Source organism: Dendrobates tinctorius, unplaced genomic scaffold (assembly GCF_039654945.1).
Source record: "Dendrobates tinctorius isolate UK_male_01 unplaced genomic scaffold, ASM3965494v1 ptg000142l, whole genome shotgun sequence".
NCBI classification, from domain to species: Eukaryota; Metazoa; Chordata; class Amphibia; order Anura; family Dendrobatidae; genus Dendrobates; species Dendrobates tinctorius.
The window spans coordinates 2,384,071-2,409,027 of NW_027361809.1; the positions used below are offsets into that span (position 1 = coordinate 2,384,071).

The following is a 24,957-nucleotide window of genomic DNA, read 5'->3' on the forward strand; positions in this document are numbered from 1 at the left end:
ACGCTGAATGTGCGGTTGGAAAGGTATGAGGAGATCCAGGATAGGGCAAGGCCTTTGATGCCGAAGGAGGAGAGGATCTGTAGTAGGAGGCAGTGGTCAACTGTGTCAAATGCAGCGGACAGGTCTAGAAGCAGGAGTATAGAGTATTGTCCATTTGATTTGGCTGTAAGTAGGTCGTTAGTAATTTTGGTCAGGGCTGTCTCAGTGGAGTGATGGGGGCGGAAACCAGATTGTAGATTGTCAAGGAGCGAGTTAGATGATAGGTGGGAGGAAAGTTCAGCGTGGACATGCTGTTCCAGGAGTTTGGAAGCGAATGGGAGCAACGATATTGGGCGATAGCTGGACAAAGCGGTTGGGTCGAGGGTTGGCTTTTTAAGGATAGGCGTGATTATGGCATGCTTGAAAGCAGAAGGGAAGGTACCGGACGTTAGTGATAGGTTGAAGAGGTGGGTTAGGGATGGGATAAGTGTGGTGGTGAGGTTGGGGAGGAGGTGGGATGGGATGGAGTCAAGTGCACAGGTTGTGAGGTGCGATTTGGAGAAGAGGCGATTAAGCTCCCCTTCAGTGATGTTGGAGAGGGAGGTTATGGGGTTTGGGCATTGGTCTGGTATGCAAAGGGGTTGTGGTGGTTGAGTGATGAATACTTGCCTTGTTTGGTCAATCTTGTTTTTGAAGTGTGTGGCAAAGTCCTCGGCAGAGATGAGGGAGGTTGGAGTGGGCAGTGGTGGGCGGAGGAGGGAGATAAAAGTTTTGAATAACTGTTTTGGGTTGTAAGATAGGGAAGATACGAGGGTTGTGAAGTAGGCCTGTTCAGCAGAGGTGAGGGCAGATTTGAAATCAAGTGTTGCCTGTTTGAATGTGGTGAAGTCCTCTTGCGAATTTGTTTTCTTCCAGTGCCGTTCTGCAATCCTGGACACTTGCCGGAGCTTTTTAGTGGTGTTATTGTGCCAGGGTTGTCTGTTGATATGTCGCATTCTGCCATGAACGAGAGGGGCAACCGGCTTAGCTAGATATGCAGTGAGCACTTTGAACCCCCAAGGGCTTCACAGAAGTTTATAACGCCTGGGCGTGAAGATAAAAAAAATCTAATTTTTTTAACAAACATGATCTTTTAGTCCCCATTTTTTTTTCCCAAGGGTAACAGGAGAAAATGGACCCCAAAAGTTGTTGTCCAATTTGTCCTGAGTACCCTGATACCTCATATGTGGGAGAAAACTACTGTATGGGCACACGTCGGGGCTCGGAAGGGAAGTAGTGACGTTTTGTAATGCAGACTTTGATGGAATGGTCTGCGGGTGTCATGTGCGTTTGGAGAGCCCCTGATGTACCTAAACTGTGGAAACCCCCCACAAGTGACCCCATTTTGGAAATTAGACCCCCTACGGAACTTATCTAGATGTGTGGTGAGCACTTTGAACCCCCAAGTGCTTCACAGAAGTTTATAACGTAGAGCCATAAAAATAAAAAATCATATTTTTTTTCCACAAAAATGATATTTTTGCCCCAATTTTTTATTTTCCCAAGGGTAACAGGAGAAATTGGACCCCAAACGTTGTTGTGCAATTTGTGTTGAGTACGCTGATACCCCATATGTGGGGGTAAACCTCTGAGAAAGCTGCCTAACTGCAGGACCCGGAAGGCCCCTGCGGCCATCTTGGATGCGGGGGCCTGCAGGAGGGAGGCACTCGGAACATCGCAAGCACATCACGTTGTTCCGGGGGGCTCAGGGAAGCACGCAGGGAGCCCCCTCCCTGTGCGATTCTTCCCTATGCCCCCAGAACACTGCGATCATGTTTGATTGCCGTGTGCCAGGGTTTAATGTGCTGGGAGCGGTCCATGACTGCTCCTGACACATAGTGCCGGGTGTCAGCTGTGATAATCAGCTGGCACCCGGCCGCAATCAGCGGTGCTCCCCCTGTAAGCACAGCTGATCGCGATGACGTACTATCCCGTCCACGGTCATATGGGCCTGGGTCACGTGGACGGGATAGTACGTCATGTCAGAAAGGGGTTAAAACATGAATGTTCCTACTCACTGACAAGAAGCAGAGATTTTGGAAATGGTGAGAAATTAAAAGACTTTTCTATAAAGTTAGTGACTGTAATGTAAAGCCCGGTGTAGCCATTAGGTGCAGCCATCGCCATCATTCCTCCGCTGCGGCCGGAGACGGTAGATTATACAGTTGTGGCCAAAAGTATTGACACCCCTGCAATTCTGTCAGATAATACTCAGTTTCTTCCTGAAAATTATTGCAAACACAAATTCTTTGGTATTATTATCTTCATTTAATTTGTCTTAAATGAAAAAACACAAAAAGAATTGTCCTAAAGCCAAATTGGATATAATTCCACACCAAACATAAAAAAGAGGGTGGACAAAAGTATTGGCACTGTTGGAAAAATCATGTGATGCTTCTGTAATTTGTGTAATTAACAGCACCTGTAACTTACCTGTGGCACCTAACAGGTGTTGGCAATAACTAAATCACACTTGCAGCCAGTTGACATGGATTAAAGTTGACTCAACCTCTGTCCTGTGTCCTTGTGTGTACCACATTGAGCATGGAGAAAAGAAAGAAGACCAAAGAACTGTCTGAGGACTTGAGAAACCAAATTGTGAGGAAGCATGAGCAATCTCAAGGCTACAAGTCCATCTCCAAAGACCTGAATGTTCCTGTGTCTACCGTGCGCAGTGTCGTCAAGAAGTGTAAAGCCCATGGCACTGTGGCTAACCTCCCTAGATGTGGACAGAAAAGAAAAATTGACAAGAGATTTCAACGCAAGATTGTGCGGATGTTGGATAAAGAACATCGACTAACATCCAAACAAGTTCAAGCTGCCCTGCAGTCCGAGGGTACAACAGTGTCAACCCGTACTATCCGTCGGTGTCTGAATGAAAAGGGACTGTATGGTAGGAGACCTGTTGTGAGCTCATTTTCTCATTCACCTTTGATATCCGATGAACTCCCTCTGCTGGTGAAAGGAGGTGGTGAAACTGATTTGGATGGGAGAAACCTGTCATCTGAAGAGGTGGATTGTGATTGGATATCCGGAATCTCTGAGTGGATATAAGGCAGCCGACGCCCTGTAGGGTTGCTGGTGATTTCTCTGCTCTGAGCTCTGGCCTCCAGTTCAGTTCCTGTCTTCTAAAGCTAAGTTTTCCTCTGTTATTGTTCCATGAGATTTTGTCTGATTTGCTTAGTTTTGTGTTCTGCCAGCCCCGGTTGGGGCTCTGCTGAATTTCCATTTTTGTCCCTGATCGGTTAAATCTCTTTTGCTCTGTCTTCAGAATATATTGGAGTGCTGATATAGGGATTTTGAAGTCTAGTGACTTCAGGGCCGTTTTTCCTATCAGACCTGTTGGGACATTTTTGGTAGGGTTTTTGTGGATTGCAGCCAGCACCTTTTCTGTCCTTTCCTATCTAGTTAGTTGGGCCCCATCGTTTGCTCTGCCTGTCTTTCTCTCTGTGTTTGTGTTTTCATCTGTTTTCACCGACAATACATGTTGGGGGCTGTCTATTGCTTTGGGGTCTGCTCTGAGGCAGTTTAGATTTCCAGTTTCTTTCTTTAGGCTTATTTAGTTCTCCGGCTGTGAAGAGGTGTCTAGGACCACCGTAGGAACGCTCCGCGGCTACTGTTAGTTGTTGTGAATAGGATCAGGGGTCTGCAATCCGCTAGCTACCAACCTCTCCGGTTTTCTGGACTTAGCTTGCATTTTTGTTTTTTCCTCCTCCGGTGACTCATTCAAAACAGAGACCCAGGAAGACCCCACTTCTTACTCCAAGACATAAAAAAGCCAGGCTGGAGTTTGCCAAAACTTACCTGAAAAAGCCTAAAACGTTTTGGAAGAATATTCTCTGGTCAGATGAGACAAAAGTAGAGCTTTTTGGGCAAAGGCATCAACATAGAGTTTACAGGAGAAAAAAAGAGGCATTCAAAGAAAAGAACACGGTCCCTACAGTCAAACATGGGGGAGGTTCCCTGATATTTTGGGGTTGCTTTGCTGCCTCTGGCACTGGACTGCTTGACCGTGTGCATGGCATTATGAAGTCTGAACTCTACCAACAAATCCTGCAGCATAATGTACGGCCCAGTGTGAGAAAGCTGGGTCTCCCTCAGAGGTCATGGGTCTTCCAGCAGGACAATGACCCAAAACACACTTCAAAAAGCATTAGAAAATGGTTTGAGAGAAAGCACTGGAGACTTCTAAGGTGGCCAGCAATGAGTCCAGACCTGAATCCCATAGAACACCTGTGGAGAGATCTAAAAATGGCAGTTTGGAGAAGGCACCCTTCTAATATCAGGGACCTGGAGCAGTTTGCCAAAGAAGAATGGTCTAAAATTCCAGCAGAGCATTGTAAGAAACTCATTGATGGTTACCGGAAGCGATTGGTCGCAGTTATTTTGGCTAAAGGTTGTGCAACCAAGTATTAGGCTGAGGGTGCCAATACTTTTGTCTGGCACAATTTTGGAGTTTTGTGTGAAATGATCAATGTTTTGCTTTTTGCTTCCTTCTCTTTTGTGTTTTTTCATTTAAGACAAATTAAATGAAGATAATAATACCAAAGAATTTGTGTTTGCAATCATTTTCAGGAAGAAACTGAGTATTATCTGACAGAATTGCAGGGGTGTCAATACTTTTGGCCACAACTGTATATTGTAAGGATCACATGGCGATTTCACGGGTGAGAGATAATTACGGTTTAATGGTCTCCAGCATTTTCTGCAGGAACAGAGACTCTGAGCGCAGGATTACTCCTCCAGTGGAGAGCACACTGGGAGCGTCATGTCGATCTGATTTCTGAGGACCCTCCATGGCCGTGGTGCACTGTTACACTTCTTATATATACATTATACATATTAGATGGAGGCGGGATGGTATCGCATCGGGAGGGCGGTAATGTCACGATGGGGGCAGGCTTTCTCTCCCCCCATGTGCTCACCCAGCTATCCACTCTCTCTTTCCCCATGTGCTGACTTCTCCCATCTGTGCTCTCTTCTTTGACCTGTCTACCCCATGTGCTATCCCCCTTGTCTGCTGTCTCTCTCCATCCTGTGCTGTGTTCTCCCCTCATGTGCTGTCCCATTTGAGCTGTCTCTCCCCTGTGCTCTGTCTCTCTCACCCCTGTGTCTGACCGTGTACAGAACATACCACAGCTCCTGGGCAGGGGAGGAAGCAAAAGACAAGACTGACATTACAGCAGGAGATCGCAGAGGAGACATTTTGTGAGGTAAAATATTGTTTAAAAACAGTGAGTGAAATATTTTACCTCACAAAATGAATCCTCTGCGATCTCCTGCTGTAATGCCAGTATTGTCTTTTGCTTCCTCCCCTGCCCAGGAGATGTGGTATGCTCCGTACAAGGTCAGACACAATTTTTAAAATGAACTTTAGTTCCTGGGAAGACCCCTTTAATGTGACCGGCTTCCTCTGCCTGTAGACACATCGCGCATCTGCCGCCGGGATCAACTGAAAGATTTACTGCGCCTGCACCTGGTGGTACCGCACAAGAGGCTGTGTGAGTGTGTGAGTGAGTGTGGTGTGACGGTGTTCCGCTGGTGGTATCGTGCCATAGGTTGGTACCAGCAGCAGTTGCCATATTGAGACACCCATCACTTGGGTGTCCCAATATGGCGGTGGGTGAACTTCCTCCGCATGGAATTCTGGGATACGGTGACATCTGGACAGAACAGGAAATGAGAACGTTACAAGGCAATTAGTGTAATGCAATTGTCATGTGAGTGTCGTGCGTTTTTTATGCGAGTACAATCGGATTTTTCACACCTAGAATCCGATTTACATCAGACTGCAGTGCGATTTTAACATGAGCTTTTACATACTGCAATACTCTGTAATTTACACATCGTGTATATATGTATACCGTATGTGTTCTATTCTATCCTAGCCTGTCAGTGTGATGTTAGTGTATAGATGACTTGCCGGCTTTTCATAGGACACCAGTGCATAACAATCAGACGGCACTCGCATGGCCTGAATGCTGTGCAATTTTTTTTTCTCACACCCATTGACTTCTATTGTGCGATCTGATCCGAGCTGGAAAAAAACCGCAGATGAGGACACAATCATAGAATATTATTGGTCCGATTTTTTTTTTTTTTATCGGTTTGCATTTATCCGAATAAATCGCAAGTTGGAATGAGCCCAAAGGCTCTCCATAGCGCTGAGGGCAGGGGAGGGTGGTGGCCGCACCATGAGTCTCTCTGCCCATAGCAGCCAATGACTCGGCTCTGCTCTGCAGCATGAGGTGGGACATTGTCAGCAGGAGATGATTTTGCTATGGGCAGCACGGTTCTTCTTTTTGGAACATGGAATATATACTCTGCCGAGGTCATTTTTACAGCTCCCCCCATGATTCTGTCCCAAAACATGACTCCGCCACCCCCTTGACATCACAGCCTTGTTGGCCCATGGTGGCCGTCCACAACCATCCACTACTCCATCCATCTGCATCATCCAGGGTTGCACAGCGTCGTCAGTAAACATGGCTGGTTTACAATCGGCTCCTCACTCCAGGCTGGTGACTATTTAAAGGGTGGGTGGGAGTGGTCCCAACATCAGCTGACCAGCCTAAAAGAAGCTGCCAGCAAGAGACTGACATTAACTCTTGCTGGACCAAAGGAAAAAACTACACTTAAAATTCCAGCAGACCCAGAGCTGCCACAAATCCCTAAATGATTCGTGACACCGAAACACTGCACTAATGTGACCCTCTTTTGGCATCAGAAATCTTTTTTTTTTTTTTTTTCCCATATTGCTTGAAACCTGTGGCTGCTTCATAAGGGGGAATGTTCTTTAATTCCCTTTAATTGGGCCTCACCTGTCAACTACGTATCACAGGGTCCGAGACTGATGTCAGTGATCCAGAGAAACAAACGTCCACAACAGTATGAGAAGGACACAGAATTGAGTTTTTAGGTCACTGAGATCCAACCTGTATAATAATTTGGGGCGCGGTGTGTCCTGTGAGGCGTCTGTAGACTGTGTCCAGCGGCGGACACTTAGCAGCTCCCATACAGCTTCCATATTCTGAAGACTTTCCTTTCCTGGATTCTCTAATTATTCTGTGCATATATATACGAGTCTCTTTAAGTCACCGTTACACTGTTTCCCTTTCTTCTCCCTCTTTCCCTTCCCCTGTCCCCTCTTGGTGTCGGGATCCGGCGATCGTTCTTCCATTGTAGCCTCTGTCTCTATGGGGCAGATTTGCGGTAGTTTGGCTTGTAGGGTCTGTATTGGGCAAATCTCCTAAGAAGCCCGTTCCAGGAACGCTGGCCGTGGTTGTTCTGACTTTTGTGTATAATCAGCCCAGCACTGAGAGTCTCCATGGAATTAGCAATTAGCTGCCATTACTGGTGATTGGGGTTGCTCTCAGCCCCCCGGGGGGTGTGGAGTGGAGTGGTCTCTTGTGTTGCACGCGCTCCTCTTCCCCTCATTAGGGTTGTTTTCCTGCGCAGTAACGAGCCGCAGCATCCTAACAAGGTGTGAAGTGCAGGTGAACAAGCAGAGAGGCCCCCGAGGACGAGCAGGGATGCCTGGTGGTCTCAGGAGCCATATATGAGGAGGATCATTAGACGAACATTTGAAGAAACCGCGTGCAGAGCAATTAACTGATCTGGCCTGGAAAGGTGGCTGCGCTCCACATCCCTCACTCCGTGTCTCACAGTCCCCTCCACACCCCGTGTCCCACAGTCCCCTCCGCGCACCCCACGCCCCGTGTCCCGCAGTCCCCTACACTACACGCACCCCGTGTCCCCTCTACGCACCATGTCCTGCAGTCCCCTCCGCGCACCCCGTGTCCCCTCCACGCACCATGTCCTGCAGTCCCCTCCGCGCACCCCGTGTCCCGCAGTCCCCTCCGCGCACCCTACTCCCCATGTCCTGCAGTAGGGCTAGGGTTAGAACTCCTAGGGGCTCGGGTCATCGATCCAGTAGGGCTGAGGCTGTAGTCTCACCGTGCGCCTGGGGTATGAATGGTGCATGCTAGTTTTGGGGTCCAGTCATACATTTTGTGCCACCATTATTGCACCTGACCGCATGGGTCGTTCCTCCTCCTCGTCTTCACTGTGCCTTTGAGGGGTTCATGTTGACCCCCGTCACAATGTGACGCTGTAACCGATGTGCGTCCTTCCCATCACTTTGTCGCCTCTTCGGAGGCTCTTTGAGGCGCAGATGACAGGTGCACCGAGATCCGACCGATACGTTTCTGCCTTTATATTCTTTATCTTCCGTCGCTAATTAAAACTTTCCGGAGGTAAATGTAATTTTCTCTAGATTGGCCGATTAAAGCGCGAGATGAAAACTGCGGCGAATCTGGCGGCAGATAAGCGGCTGGTGCTGATGCAAGGTGGCAGACTTCATTAGGATTGTATGAAGATCTATCAGCCGTCTCAATGGAAATATTTATTCCAAATCCCAGCTAGAAATTCCCCTTTTATTTAAAGCGCACGGCATTATTAGATGGTATCTGGGTGAGTATGGGGGGAGGGCGCCGTAATCGTCTCCTCCGGCCCCTCACGCACAGCTCAGTAACAAGATCGTATCTCCCTGGTTATGGGGGGATTTGGGGCCTATAACCCTGAGATCAACCTTGACTCTTTCATTCATAAAAATAAAAACCATTCTGGGGCAGATTAACGAATCCTGCGCTATGTACAGGCGGAAACCTGAAAACAAATTTCTCACAGTGGCTCAAGTCGTCTGGTAGATCTGGCGCAAGCCTCCTGTGGATCTTGCGCACAGTGTATGTAGATCTTACGCACATCGTCTGGTAGATCTGGCGCACGCCTCCTGTGGATCTTGCGCACAGTGTATGTAGATCTTACGCACGTCGTCTGGTAGATCTGGCGCATGCCTCCTGTGGATCTTGCACACATCGCCTAGTAGATCTGGCGCACACCTCCTGTGGATCTTGCGCACAGTGTATGTAGATCTTGCGCACGTCGTCTGGTAGATCTGGCGCATGCCTCCTGTGGATCTTGCGCACTTCGTCTAGTAGATCTGGCGCACGCCTCCTGTGGATCTTGCGCACATCGTCTAGTAGATCTGGCGCACGCCTCCTGTGGATCTTGCGCACAGTGTATGTAGATCTTACGCACGTCGTCTGGTAGATCTGGCGCATGCCTCCTGTGGATCTTGCGCACATCGTCTAGTAGATCTGGCGCACGCCTCCTGTGGATCTTGCGCACAGTGTATGTAGATCTTACGCACTTCGTCTGGTAGATCTGGCGCATGCCTCCTGTGGATCTTGCGCACAGTGTATGTAGATCTTACGCACTTCGTCTGGTAGATCTGGCGCACGCCTCCTGTGGATCTTGCGCACAGTGTATGTAGATCTTACGCACTTCGTCTGGTAGATCTGGCGCATGCCTCCTGTGGATCTTGCGCACATCGTCTAGTAGATCTGGCGCACACCTCCTGTGGATCTTGCGCACAGTGTATGTAGATCTTACGCACGTCGTCTGGTAGATCTGGCGCACGCCTCCTGTGGATCTTGCACACATCGTCTAGTAGATCTGGCGCACACCTCCTGCGGATCTTGCACACAGTGTATGTAGATCTGGTGCATGCTGCGTGGTAGATGTGGCGCACGCTGCCCAGTAGATCTGGCGCACACCAGCCTCTTACACCTCGCATATCTGTAATAAACTTTGCATTGGCAAAACCATTTCCTCTTTTCCAGACTTTAGTGTCGGTGACCACGTTTGATCTCTGGAGTGTTTCACCACTACTTTTATCTGAAATCATTTGTGCCAACATGATGCCGCGGGGGTCGGCACAAGTCAGCCGCCAGCTTCTCCAGACTCCTGAATGGCGGCCCACGGTTCGGCGGACCCCCACGTCCTGTCCATGCCTTACATTACCATCCTACACAGCCACAATAAGATACAGCGGAGTATTCTGCCATTCTGCAGCCTCCAGAGGAGGATTTTGGGGGATCTGCCACAGTTTGGAAGACCTCCATGTCCCGTCCATGCCTTACATTACTATCCTACACCTCCACAATAAGATACAGCGGAGTATTCTGCCGCTCTGCAGCCTCCAGCACAGGAGGATTCTGGGGATGTGCCGGAGTTCAGCTGACCCCACATCCCATCCATACCTTACATTACCTTCCCACACCTCCACAATACGATACAGTGGAGTATTCTGCCGCTCTGCAACCCCAGAGGAGGATTCGGAGGGATGTTTGTCGGACCCCCACATCCCGTCCATGCCTTATATTACCATCCTACACCTCCACAATAAGATACAGTGGAGGATTCTGCCTCTCTGACGCCTCCATCATCGGAGGATTCTGGCGGATGAATGCAGGTCAGGGCAGCGCTAGGTAACGCGTTTCTCCCAGTCAGAGAATAGATTTACTTCTACCATTTAAATACACTAAGTGGAGGGACGGCGAGGATGCGCAGACTGGAGAGTGGCGTTCTGAACCATTAGCTGCGCTGGCGAGATTTCCAGAAAAGCGACTTTTAAAGCCTTAAGAGGTTTCGCTGTGACCTGTCTCCATGGCAGTGCGGCTGCTTAGTTATGGCGCGGATCGATGCGCGACGTTCACCTTAAGTGCTGTTGTTGGAGGCTTTTAGATGCGGCGGTCACTGATTACTGTAAGAAGTGTCCTCACATCACGAGCGGTGTCAGCCCAAAGACGCCTCCGAGAGCGTCAGCGAAATGTCAGGAACAGAGAGCCGCCATTAGTGCTCACTGTCCATGAGACGTACGTTACTGATCCTGAAGGGCCCTCACAGGAAGTGGTGAAACCCCCGAGCAATCTGCGGCCGACCCGAGGTAAGAACCATAAACGAGGCCTACACCACTTAATGAGAAGCCGCGGCCGGTACAAGGCGGTAATGCTGCCCGGAGCCACGGCCACAATCTGGGCCCCTGACACCTCGGTGCTTCTGCTCCACACGTAGGATCCAGAGCTGAAATCAGAGATGTTCCTGTCCTGGGCCGAACCTTCTGTAAACGGACACAATGGTGTTAATTGGTGCATGTGTCATTAGGAGTCAATGGCCGGGAGCCAAGGAGGAGAAGTGCTTATTCTGTCCCAAGTCTCTCCCTAAGGCCATATATGGGAGCCGGGGGGGTGGAGGAGCCAGGGGTGGAGAAGCTGGGAGTGGGGAAGTCGGGGGTGGAGGAGCCAGAGGTGGAGGAGCTGGGGGTGGGGGAGCCGGGGGTGGAAGAGGTGGAGGTGCCAGGGGGTGGAGAAGCCAGAGGTGGAGGAGCTGGGAGTGAGGGAGCCGGGGGGTGGAAGAGCCAGAGGTGGGGGAGCTGGGAGTGGGGGAGCCGGGGGTGGAGGAGCCGGGGGTGGAGGAGCTGGGACTGGGGAAGCCGGGGATGGAAGAGCTGGGAGTGGGGGAGCCGGGGGTAGGGAAGCTGGGGGGTGGAGAAGCCAGAGGTGGAGGAGCTGGGAGTGGGGGAGCCGGGGGGTGGAGGAGCTAAGGGTGGAGGAGCTGGGAGTGGGGAAGCCGGGGGTGGGGAAGCCGGGGGTGGAAGAGCTGGGAGTGGGGGAGCTGGGGGTGGAGGAGCTGGGACTGGGGAAGCCGGGGGTGGAAGAGCTGGGAGTGGGGGAGCCGGGGGTGGAGGAGCCGGGGGTGGGGGAGCCGGGGGGTGGAGAAGCCAGGGGTGGAGGAGCTGGGAGTGGGGAGCCGGGGGGTGGAGAAGCCAGAGGTGGAGGAGCTGGGAGTGGGGGAGCCGGGGGGTGGGGGAGCTGGGGGTGGAGAAGCCAGAGGTGGAGGAGCTGGGAGTGGGGGAGTCGGGGGGTGGAGGAGCTGGGAGTGGGGGAGCCGGGGGTGGAGGAGCCGGGGGGTGAAGGAGCCAGAGGTGGAGAAGCTGGGAGTGGGGAAGCCGGGGGTGGAAGAGCTGGGAGTGGGGGAGCCGGGGGGTGGAGGAGTTGGGAGTGGGGGAGCCGGGGGGTGGAGGAGCCGGGGGGTGGAGGAGCTGGGAGTGGGGGAGCCGGGGGGTGGAGGAGCCGGGGGGTGGAGAAGCTGGGAGTGGGGGAGCCGGGGGGTGGAGGAGCTGGGAGTGGGGGAGCCGGGGGGTGGAGGAGCTGGGAGTGGGGGAGCCGGGGGGTGGAGGAGCTGGGAGTGGGGGAGCCGGGGGTGGAGGAGCCGGGGGGTGGAGGAGCCAGAGGTGGAGAAGCTGGGAGTGGGGAAGCCGGGGGGTGGAAGAGCTGGGAGTGGGGGAGCCGGGGGGTGGAGGAGCCGCGGGGTGGAGGAGCTGGGAGTGGGGGAGCCGGGGGTGGAGGAGCTAGGGGTGGGGGAGCCGCGGAGTGGGGGAGCCGGGGGGTGAAGAAGCCAGAGGTGGAGGAGCTGGGAGTGGGGGAGTCGGGGGATGAGGAGCTGGGGGGGTGAAGGAGCTGAGAGCCAGGGGGGTGGGGGAGCTGGGAGTGGGGAAGCCGGGGATGGAGGAGCTGGGAGTGGGGGAGCCGGGGGGTGGAGGAGCTGGGGGTGGAGGAGCTAGGAGTGGGGGAGCTGGGGGGTGGGGGAGCTAGGAGTGGGGGAGCCGGGAGTGGAGGAGCCAGGGGTGGAGGAGCTGGGAGTGGAGCAGCCAGAGGTGAGGGAGCCGGGGGTTGGGGAGCTTGAAGTGGGGGAGCCAGGGGTGGAGGAGCTGGCTGGGGATGGTGCCAGACTTATAAGGCCTCTCCTTCTCTCCCCTGGCCGGATCTCCAGTCTCAGTTTTCTGTGACACACCGGAGTGAGGATAATATACCGGATACCTGTTAAAACCATGGGCCCCTCTGAATTGTGCCCTATGGTGCGGCTCTGTCCTGTATCCCCCTTGTATCTTATTTAACAACTCTAAAAACATGGGCGGCTCCTGGGAAAATGGGAGACCTCCACCACCCTTACAGATTGCTCATGCCTTATTCCGACTACCCTTATAGATTGCTCATGTCTGATCCTGCCCATGCCTATAGATTAATCATTCCTGATCCCGCCCATGCCTATAGATTGCTCATGTCTGATCCCACCCATTTCTATAGATTTCTCATGCCTGCCTTCTCCAGAATAGATTGGTCATGGCTGGCTGTGGTACCAGTTTTGTACTGATGGACTACGCATTCACATGGTTCTGGTCAGTTGCTCCCTGTGGATATTGCTCCTTTCTTCCTATGTGAAACACCTGGAGATCCTCTTAGCACCTGAAACCATGCTTATAGGGCTCCTCCATCATTAGTGGAGGGTACAGCTCCTGTGTCCTTGTTACAAGAAATTATATTATGTCAAACAGAGGGGCCCCCGGAGCTACAGATGTGGCCACTATGGGGCCCTGGTCATAAATGTGTCATGGCGCCATCCTTACGTGTCCGCTCTCCTCTCTCCTAGGAGTTCCCATGCTCTCCGTACAGCCCAAAGGGAAACAGAAAGGCTGCGCCGGCTGCAACCGGAAGATCAAGGACCGCTACCTGCTGAAAGCCCTGGACAAATACTGGCACGAGGACTGTCTGAAGTGCGCCTGCTGCGACTGCCGCCTGGGCGAGGTCGGCTCAACGCTCTACACCAAGGCAAATCTGATCCTGTGCCGCAGAGACTACCTGAGGTGAGGACGGCAGATACTGCGTGTGTGTGTGTGTCACAGAAGTGATGTCATCGCTGGGGGGCTGAGGAATATAACTATATATACTACTTATATTCTTGTATATAGGAGCAGTATTATAGTAGTTATATTCTTGTACACAGGGGCAGTATTATAGTAGTTGTATTCTTGTACATAGGGGGCAGTATTATTGTAGTTATATTCTTGTACATAGGGGCAGTATTATAGTAGTTATGTTCTTGTACATAGGGGGCAGTATTATAGTAGTTATATTCTTGTACATAGGGGCAGTATTATAGTAGTTATATTCTTGTACACAGGGGCAGTATTATAGTAGTTGTATTCTTGTACATAGGGGGCAGTATTATTGTAGTTATATTCTTGTACATAGGGGCAGTATTATAGTAGTTATGTTCTTGTACATAGGGGGCAGTATTATAGTAGTTATATTCTTGTACATAGGGGGCAGTATTATAGTAGTTATATTCTTGTATATAGGAGCAGTATTATAGTACATATATTCTTGTACATAGAGGGCAGTATTATAGAAGTTCTATTCTTGTACATAGGAGCAGTATTATAGTAGTTATATTCTTGTACATAGGAGCAGTATTATAGTAGTTATATTCTTGTACATAGGGGAAGTATTATAGTGGTTATATTCTTGTGCATAGGAGCAGTATTATAATACTTATATTCTTGTACATATGGGGCAGTATTATAGTAGTTATATTCTTGTACATAGAGGGCAGTATTATATTAGTTATATTCTTGTACATAGGGGAAGTATTATAGTGGTTATATTCTTGTGCATAGGAGCAGTATTATAATAGTTATATTCTTGTACATATGGGGCAGTATTATAGTAGTTATATTGTACATAGGGAGCAGTATTATAGTAGTTATATTCTTGTACATAGGAGCAGTATTATAGTAGTTATATTCTTGTACATAGGGGACAGTATTATAGTAGTTATATTCTAGTACATAGGAGCAGTATGATAGTAGTTATATTCTTGTACATAGGAGCACTATTATAGTAGTTATATTCTTATACATAGGGGCAGTATTATAGTAGTTATATTCTTGTACATAGGGGGCAGTATTATAGTAGTTATATTCTTGTACATAGGAGGAGTATTATAGTAGTTACTGTATATTCTTGTACATAGGGGCAGTATTATAGTAGTTATATTCTTTTACGTAGGGGGCAGTATTATAGTAGTTATATTCTTGTACATAGGAGCAGTATTATAGAAGTTTTATAGTAGTTATATTCTTGTATATAGGAGCAGTATTATAGTAGTTATATTCTTGTATATAGGAGCAGTATTATAGTAGTTATATTCTTGTACATAGGGGCAGTATTATAGTAGTTATATTCTTGTACATAGCAGTATTATAGTAGTTATATTCTCGTACATTGGAGCATTATTATAGTAGTTATATTCTTGTACATAGGAGCAGTATTATAGTCGTTATATTCTTGTACATAGAGGGCAGTATTATAGTAGTTATATTCTTGTACATAGGGGAAGTATTATAGTAGTTATATTCTTGTACATAGGGGCAGTATTATAGTAGTCATATTCTTGTACATAGGGGAAGTATTATAGTGGTTATATTCTTGTGCATAGGGAGCAGTATTATAGTAGTTATATTCTTGTACATAGGAGCATTATTATAGTAGTTATATTCTTGTACATATGGGGCAGTATTATAGTAGTTATATTCTTGTACATAGGGAGCAGTATTATAGTAGTTATATTCTTGTATATAGGAGCAGTATTATAGTAGTTATATTCTTGTACATAGAGGGCAGTATTATAGTAGTTATATTCTTGTACATAGGGGCAGTATTATAGTAGTTATATTCTTGTACATAGGGGAAGTATTATAGTGGTTATATTCTTGTGCATAGGGAGCAGGATTATAGTAGTTATATTCTTGTACATAGGAGCAGTATTATAGTAGTTATATTCTTGTACATAGGGGGCAGTATTATAGTAGTTATATTCTTGTACATAGGGGGCAGTATTATTGTAGTTATATTCTTGTACATAGGGGCAGTATTATTGTAGTTATATTCTTGTACATAGGGGCAGTATTATAGTAGTTATATTCTTGTACACAGGGGCAGTATTATAGTAGTTATATTCTTGTACATAGGGGGCAGTATTATTGTAGTTATATTCTTGTACATAGGGGCAGTATTATAGTAGTTATGTTCTTGTACATAGGGGGCAGTAATATAGTAGTTATATTCTTGTACATAGGGGGCAGTATTATAGTAGTTATTTTCTTGTATATAGGAGCAGTATTATAGTAGTTATATTCTTGTACATAGGAGCAGTATTATAGTACATATATTCTTGTACATAGAGGACAGTATTATAGTGGTTATATTCTTGTGCATAGGGGAAGTATTATAGTGGTTATATTCTTGTGCATAGGAGCAGTATTATAGTAGTTATATTCTTGTACATAGGGGACAGTATTATAGTAGTTATATTGTACATAGGGAGCAGTATTATAGTAGTTATATTCTTGTACATAGGAGCAGTATTATAGTAGTTATATTCTTGTACATAGGGGACAGTATTATAGTAGTTATATTCTTGTACATAGGAGCAGTATGATAGTAGTTATATTGTACATAGGAGCAGTATTATAGTAGTTATATTCTTATACATAGGGGCAGTATTATAGTAGTTATATTCTTGTACATAGGGGGCAGTATTATAGTAGTTATATTCTTGTACATAGGGGAAGTATTATAGTGGTTATATTCTTGTGCATAGGAGCAATATTATAGTAGTTATATTCTTGTACATATGGGGCAGTAATATAGTAGTTATATACTTGTACATAGGGAGCAGTATTATAGTAGTTATATTCTTGTACATAGGAGCAGTATTATAGTAGTTATATTCTTGTACATAGAGAGCAGTATTATAGTAGTTATATTCTTGTACATAGGGGAAGTATTATAGTGGTTATATTCTTGTGCATAGGGAGCAGTATGATAGTAGTTATATTGTACATAGGAGCAGTATTATAGTAGTTATATTCTTATACATAGGGGCAGTATTATAGTAGTTATATTCTTGTACATAGGGGGCAGTATTATAGTAGTTATATTCTTGTACATATAGGGCAGTATTATAGTAGTTATATTCTTGTACATAGGGGAAGTATTATAGTGGTTATATTCTTGTGCATAGGAGCAATATTATAGTAGTTATATTCTTGTACATATGGGGCAGTAATATAGTAGTTATATTCTTGTACATAGGGAGCAGTATTATAGTAGTTATATTCTTGTACATAGGAGCAGTATTATAGTAGTTATATTCTTGTACATAGAGAGCAGTATTATAGTAGTTATATTCTTGTACATAGGGGAAGTATTATAGTGGTTATATTCTTGTGCATAGGGAGCAGTATTATAGTAGTTATATTCTTGTACATAGGAGCATTATTATAGTAGTTATATTCTTGTACATATGGGGCAGTATTATAGTAGTTATATTCTTTTACATAGGGAGCAGTATTATAGTAGTTATATTCTTGTATATAGGAGCAGTATTACAGTAGTTATATTCTTGTACATAAGAGCAGTATTATAGTAGTTATATTCTTGTACATAGAGGGCAGTATTATAGTAGTTATATTCTTGTACATAGGGGCAGTATTATAGTAGTTATATTCTTGTACATAGGGGAAGTATTATAGTGGTTATATTCTTGTGCATAGGGAGCAGGATTATAGTAGTTATATTCTTGTACATAGGAGCAGTATTATAGTAGTTATATTCTTGTACATAGGGGGCAGTATTATAGTAGTTATATTCTTGTACATAGGGGGCAGTATTATTGTAGTTATATTCTTGTACATAGGGGCAGTATTATTGTAGTTATATTCTTGTACATAGGGGCAGTATTATAGTAGTTATATTCTTGTACACAGGGGCAGTATTATAGTAGTTATATTCTTGTACATAGGGGGCAGTATTATTGTAGTTATATTCTTGTACATAGGGGCAGTATTATAGTAGTTATGTTCTTGTACATAGGGGGCAGTATTATAGTAGTTATATTCTTGTACATAGGGGGCAGTATTATAGTAGTTATATTCTTGTATATAGGAGCAGTATTATAGTAGTTATATTCTTGTACATAGGAGCAGTATTATAGTACATATATTCTTGTACATAGAGGGCAGTATTATAGTTATATTCTTGTACATAGGGGAAGTATTATAGTGGTTATATTCTTGTGCATAGGAGCAGTATTATAATAGTTATATTCTTGTACATATGGGGCAGTATTATAGTAGTTATATTGTACATAGGGAGCAGTATTATAGTAGTTATATTCTTGTACATAGGAGCAGTATTATAGTAGTTATATTCTTGTACATAGGGGACAGTATTATAGTAGTTATATTCTTGTACATAGGAGCAGTATGATAGTAGTTATATTGTACATAGGAGCAGTATTATAGTAGTTATATTCTTATACATAGGGGCAGTATTATAGTAGTTATATTCTTGTACATAGGGGGCAGTATTATAGTAGTTTCAGTCTTGTACATAGAGGGCAGTATTATAGTAGTTATATTCTTGTACATAGGGGAAGTATTATAGTGGTTATATTCTTGTACATAGGGGGCAGTATTATAGTAGTTATATTCTTGTACATAGGGGGCAGTATTATTGTAGTTATATTCTTGTACATAGGGGCAGTATTATTGTAGTTATATTCTTGTACATAGGGGCAGTATTATAGTAGTTATATTCTTGTACACAGGGGCAGTATTATAGTAGTTATATTCTTGTACATAGGGGGCAGTATTATTGTAGTTATATTCTTGTACATAGGGGCAGTATTATAGTAGTTATGTTCTTGTACATAGGGGGCAGTAATATAGTAGTTATATTCTTGTACATAGGGGGCAGTATTATAGTAGTTATTTTCTTGTATATAGGAGCAGTATTATAGTAGTTATATTCTTGTACATAGGAGCAGTATTATAGTACATATATTCTTGTACATAGAGGACAGTATTATAGTGGTTATATTCTTGTGCATAGGGGAAGTATTATAGTGGTTATATTCTTGTGCATAGGAGCAGTATTATAGTAGTTATATTCTTGTACATAGGGGACAGTATTATAGTAGTTATATTGTACATAGGGAGCAGTATTATAGTAGTTATATTCTTGTACATAGGAGCAGTATTATAGTAGTTATATTCTTGTACATAGGGGACAGTATTATAGTAGTTATATTCTTGTACATAGGAGCAGTATGATAGTAGTTATATTGTACATAGGAGCAGTATTATAGTAGTTATATTCTTATACATAGGGGCAGTATTATAGTAGTTATATTCTTGTACATAGGGGGCAGTATTATAGTAGTTATATTCTTGTACATAGGGGAAGTATTATAGTGGTTATATTCTTGTGCATAGGAGCAATATTATAGTAGTTATATTCTTGTACATATGGGGCAGTAATATAGTAGTTATATTCTTGTACATAGGGAGCAGTATTATAGTAGTTATATTCTTGTACATAGGAGCAGTATTATAGTAGTTATATTCTTGTACATAGAGAGCAGTATTATAGTAGTTATATTCTTGTACATAGGGGAAGTATTATAGTGGTTATATTCTTGTGCATAGGGAGCAGTATGATAGTAGTTATATTGTACATAGGAGCAGTATTATAGTAGTTATATTCTTATACATAGGGGCAGTATTATAGTAGTTATATTCTTGTACATAGGGGGCAGTATTATAGTAGTTATATTCTTGTACATATAGGGCAGTATTATAGTAGTTATATTCTTGTACATAGGGGAAGTATTATAGTGGTTATATTCTTGTGCATAGGAGCAATATTATAGTAGTTATATTCTTGTACATATGGGGCAGTAATATAGTAGTTATATTCTTGTACATAGGGAGCAGTATTATAGTAGTTATATTCTTGTACATAGGAGCAGTATTATAGTAGTTATATTCTTGTACATAGAGAGCAGTATTATAGTAGTTATATTCTTGTACATAGGGGAAGTATTATAGTGGTTATATTCTTGTGCATAGGGAGCAGTATTATAGTAGTTATATTCTTGTACATAGGAGCATTATTATAGTAGTTATATTCTTGTACATATGGGGCAGTATTATAGTAGTTATATTCTTTTACATAGGGAGCAGTATTATAGTAGTTATATTCTTGTATATAGGAGCAGTATTACAGTAGTTATATTCTTGTACATAAGAGCAGTATTATAGTAGTTATATTCTTGTACATAGAGGGCAGTATTATAGTAGTTATATTCTTGTACATAGGGGCAGTATTATAGTAGTTATATTCTTGTACATAGGGGAAGTATTATAGTGGTTATATTCTTGTGCATAGGGAGCAGGATTATAGTAGTTATATTCTTGTACATAGGAGCAGTATTATAGTAGTTATATTCTTGTACATAGGGGGCAGTATTATAGTAGTTATATTCTTGTACATAGGGGGCAGTATTATTGTAGTTATATTCTTGTACATAGGGGCAGTATTATTGTAGTTATATTCTTGTACATAGGGGCAGTATTATAGTAGTTATATTCTTGTACACAGGGGCAGTATTATAGTAGTTATATTCTTGTACATAGGGGGCAGTATTATTGTAGTTATATTCTTGTACATAGGGGCAGTATTATAGTAGTTATGTTCTTGTACATAGGGGGCAGTATTATAGTAGTTATATTCTTGTACATAGGGGGCAGTATTATAGTAGTTATATTCTTGTATATAGGAGCAGTATTATAGTAGTTATATTCTTGTACATAGGAGCAGTGTTATAGTACATATATTCTTGTACATAGAGGGCAGTATTATAGTTATATTCTTGTACATAGGGGAAGTATTATAGTGGTTATATTCTTGTGCATAGGAGCAGTATTATAATAGTTATATTCTTGTACATATGGGGCAGTATTATAGTAGTTATATTGTACATAAGGAGCAGTATTATAGTAGTTATATTCTTGTACATAGGAGCAGTATTATAGTAGTTATATTCTTGTACATAGGGGACAGTATTATAGTAGTTATATTCTTGTACATAGGAGCAGTATGATAGTAGTTATATTGTACATAGGAGCAGTATTATAGTAGTTATATTCTTATACATAGGGGCAGTATTATAGTAGTTATATTCTTGTACATAGGGGGCAGTTTTATAGTAGTTTCAGTCTTGTACATAGAGGGCAGTATTATAGTAGTTATATTCTTGTACATAGGGGAAGTATTATAGTGGTTATATTCTTGTGCATAGGAGCAATATTATAGTAGTTATATTCTTGTACATATGGGGCAGTAATATAGTAGTTATATTCTTGTACATAGGGAGCAGTATTATAGTAGTTATATTCTTGTACATAGGAGCAGTATTATAGTAGTTATATTCTTGTACATAGAGAGCAGTATTATAGTAGTTATATTCTTGTACATAGGGGCAGTATTATAGTAGTTATATTCTTGTACATGGGGAAGTATTATAGTGGATATATTCTTGTGCATAGGGAGCAGTATTATAGTAGTTATATTCTTGTACATAGGAGCAGTATTATAGTAGTTATATTCTTGTACATAGGGGCAGTATTATAGTAGTTATATTCTTGTACATAGGGGGCAGTATTATAGTAGTTATATTCTCGTACATAGGAGCATTATTATAGTAGTTATATTCTTGTACATAGGAGCAGTATTATAGTAGTTATATTCTTGTACATAGAGGGCAGTATTATAGTAGTTATATTCTTGTACATGGGGGAAGTATTATAATAGTTATATTCTTGTACATAGGGGCAGTATTATAGTAGTTATATTCTTGTACATAGGAGAAGTATTATAGTGGTTATGTTCTTGTGCATAGGGAGCAGTATTATAGTAGTTATATTCTTGTACATAGGAGCATTATTATAGTAGTTATATTCTTGTACATATGGGGCAGTATTATAGTAGTTATATTCTTGTACATAGGGAGCAGTATTATAGTAGTTATATTCTTGTACATAGGGGACAGTATTATAGTAGTTATATTCTTGTACATAGGAGCAGTATTATAGAAGTTTTATAGTAGTTATATTCTTGTATATAGGAGCAGTATTATAGTAGTTATATTCTTGTATATAGGAGCAGTATTATAGTAGTTATATTCTTGTACATAGGGGCAGTATTATAGTAGTTATATTCTTGTACATAGAGGGCAGTATTATAGTAGTTATATTCTTGTACATAGGGGCAGTATTATAGTAGTTATATTCTTGTACATAGAGGAAGTATTATAGTGGTTATATTCTTGTGCATAGGGAGCAGGATTATAGTAGTTATATTCTTGTACATAGGAGCAGTATTATAGTAGTTATATTCTTGTACATAGGGGCAGTATTATAGTAGTTATATTCTTGTACATAGGGGCAGTATTATAATAGTTATATTCTTGTACATAGGGAGCAGTATTATAGTAGTTATATTCTTGTACATAGGAGCAGTATTATAGTAGTTATATTCTTGTACATAGGGGCAGTATTATAGTAGTTATATTCTTGTACATAGGGAGCAGTATTATAGTAGTTATATTATTGTACATAGGAGCATTATTATAGTAGTTATATTCTTGTACATAGGGGCAGTATTATAGTAGTTATATTCTTGTACATAGGGAGCAGTATTATAGTAGTTATATTCTTGTATATAGGAGCAGTATTATAGTAGTTATATTCTTGTACATAGGGGCAGTATTATAGTAGTTATATTCTTATACATAGGAGCAGTATTCTAGTAGTTATATTCTTGTATATAGGAGCAGTATTATAGTAGTTATATTATTGTACATTGTACATAGGGGCAGTATTATAGTTGTTATATTCTTGTACATAGGGGGCAGTATTATGGTAGTTATATTCTTGTACATAGGAGCAGTATTATAGTAGTTATATTCTTGTACATAGGAGCAGTATTATAGTAGTTATATTCTTGTACACAGGAGCAGTATTATAGTAGTTATATTCTTGTACATAGGGGCAGTATTATAGTAGTTATATTTTTGTACATAGGGGGCAGTATTATAGTAGTTATATTCTTGTACATAGGAGCAGTATTATAGTAGTTATATTCTTGTACACAGGAGCAGTATTATAGTAGTTATATTCTTGTACATAGGGGCAGTATTATAGTAGTTATATTTTTGTACATAGGAGCAGTATTATAGTAGTTATATTCTTGTACATAGGAGCAGTATTATAGTAGTTATATTCTTGTACACAGGAGCAGTATTATAGTAGTTATATTCTTGTACATAGGGGCAGTATTATAGTAGTTATATTCTTGTACATAGGGGCAGTATTATAGTAGTTATATTCTTGTACATAGGGGGCAGTATTATGTTAGTTATATTCTTGTACATAGGGGCAGTATTATAGTAGTTATATTCTTGTACATAGGGAGAAGTATTATAGTAGTTATATTCCTGTACATAGGGGGGCAGTATTATAGTAGTTATATTCTTGTACATAGGGGCAATTTTTATTGTATAAAACCAACAAATACAATTAAAATAAACAGAATTCTTCCTTAATACAAAACATAAATTCTCATGAATGCATCAGACAATAATTATAGAACTAAATTAATACATTAGGAATAAAGGTAACTTAGAGTTCACTCCTGTGGAAGGAAGAATATGAAATAAACACTTTTAGTAAAATGATCATGTTATTATCCCACAGACACATTCCTCCATAGTTTCTCATTACTCTGACTTTTCTTTATCTCTATTGCTCTTATCCATCTGAGCTCGGACAGTATCTTTGTGGCTGCGGTGACGGGATGGAAGGGCTCGCTGTGGAGAGACACTCGGGTTCTCATGTGCCAGTGGTAATACTTAATGGTGGTAATGATCAGGTACATTGTCCCCCTGTCGATGTTACCGTCAGTGGATGGGACTCCATAGATAATGTCAGGGTATTTCAGGGACAGCAGTCTGGGGATTTTCAGCTTGGTCGATACTTTCGTCCATATTTCCCTACCTCCCCAGCAATCACAAATAAAATGCTCCATGGTTTCCTCCTGCTGACAACCAAGGGGACAGTTCCGATCCGAAACACTTAAATATTTTAAGTTCCCCCTCACAAAGAGCTTCCCATGTAGCGACAGCCAAGCAATGTCAAAAAACTTTGCTGGAAGTCGCCTCCTGTTGAGGAATTGGAGACTGTCCTGAAGGGTCCTGGTGGCACAATCCCTTAGGGCCAGTGGAGAGTAGAAGAAAGTCCTACATATATGAGCACACAGATCTTTCCTCGTATTACTCTCAATGTAGGACGTCTCCAGTCCCCACTTCCTGACACACTTCAGACCATATTCCAGATACTGGGGGAGGTGGTCACCTGTCCATCTCCTCCTCTTGAGACTGCCGCCTCGCACCCAAGATTCCGCAAAAGGCAATATCCAATACCTGATACTATTCGCCCACAGGGAGCTACTGTTTGAATCCATGCTCCCAAAATTTACTTTCAGAAACAAGGAGTCAAAGAAAACCCTTGGATTTAACATATCCAGCCCGCCCTCACTCCGCTGTAGGTACGTTATTCCCCTCTTTATCAGGTTCATCCTGTTCCCCCACAAGAGCTGGAAGAACAGGCTGAGGAGCCTCGCCGAGAAGGATTCTGGCAAAGGAAAAACGACAGAGACATACAAGAAGACGGGGACCAGGTACGTCTTCAACATAGCAACCCTTTCTCTGTAAGTCAGCCTCCAGTTCTTCCATCGCTGAACCTTTGCATTTCCGGTCTCCAATTTTTCCTCCCAATTTAGGCTGGCATTATCGTCCCTCCCAAATTTAACCCCTAAGATCTTAATATGGGTTGAGACCTTAACAAACTGCGGCAGATCAAAGTCTGGGTCAGATTGCAATGTCCACAGAGCTTGAATCTTCTCAAGGTTGACCAGAGACCCGGAGGCCTCTGAGTAACTTCTGATGGCCGCAGACAACATCTGCACCTCATGAGGATTAGATATCACCAGAGTCACATCATCCGCGTAGGCAACCACCTTCAGAGGCAAGCAGTGGGGGACCGGCACCCCCCAAAAGTTACACTCCTGCAGTGACCTCAAAAACGGGTCTATGGCAAAAACATACAGGAGTGGACTCAGCGGGCAGCCCTGTCTCACCCCCGCCTCAACTCCAAAAGTGCCACCCTGCCAACCATTAATCAGAGGAAAGCTCACCGCCTCTCTGTACAACGTCTTCAGCCAATCCACAAATTGTCCTGGAATACCGTACTTTGACAAAGTGGCCCACAGATAATCATGATCAACCCTGTCA

At 43.4% G+C, this 24,957-nt stretch overlaps 1 protein-coding gene across 4 annotated transcripts in view; it reads left to right on the top strand.

The window, feature by feature from the left end:
• The window catches only part of LMO1 (LIM domain only 1), a 163,184-nt gene that overhangs the window by 115,251 nt on the left and 22,976 nt on the right, over window positions 1–24,957 (top strand). For all 4 annotated transcript variants that reach the window (XM_073545210.1, XM_073545211.1, XM_073545209.1 and 1 more), the window contains one exon: window positions 13,351–13,564. In XM_073545210.1, coding sequence (XP_073401311.1) covers window positions 13,351–13,564 — 214 coding nt within the window. The remainder of the gene's footprint in view (window positions 1–13,350; window positions 13,565–24,957) is intronic.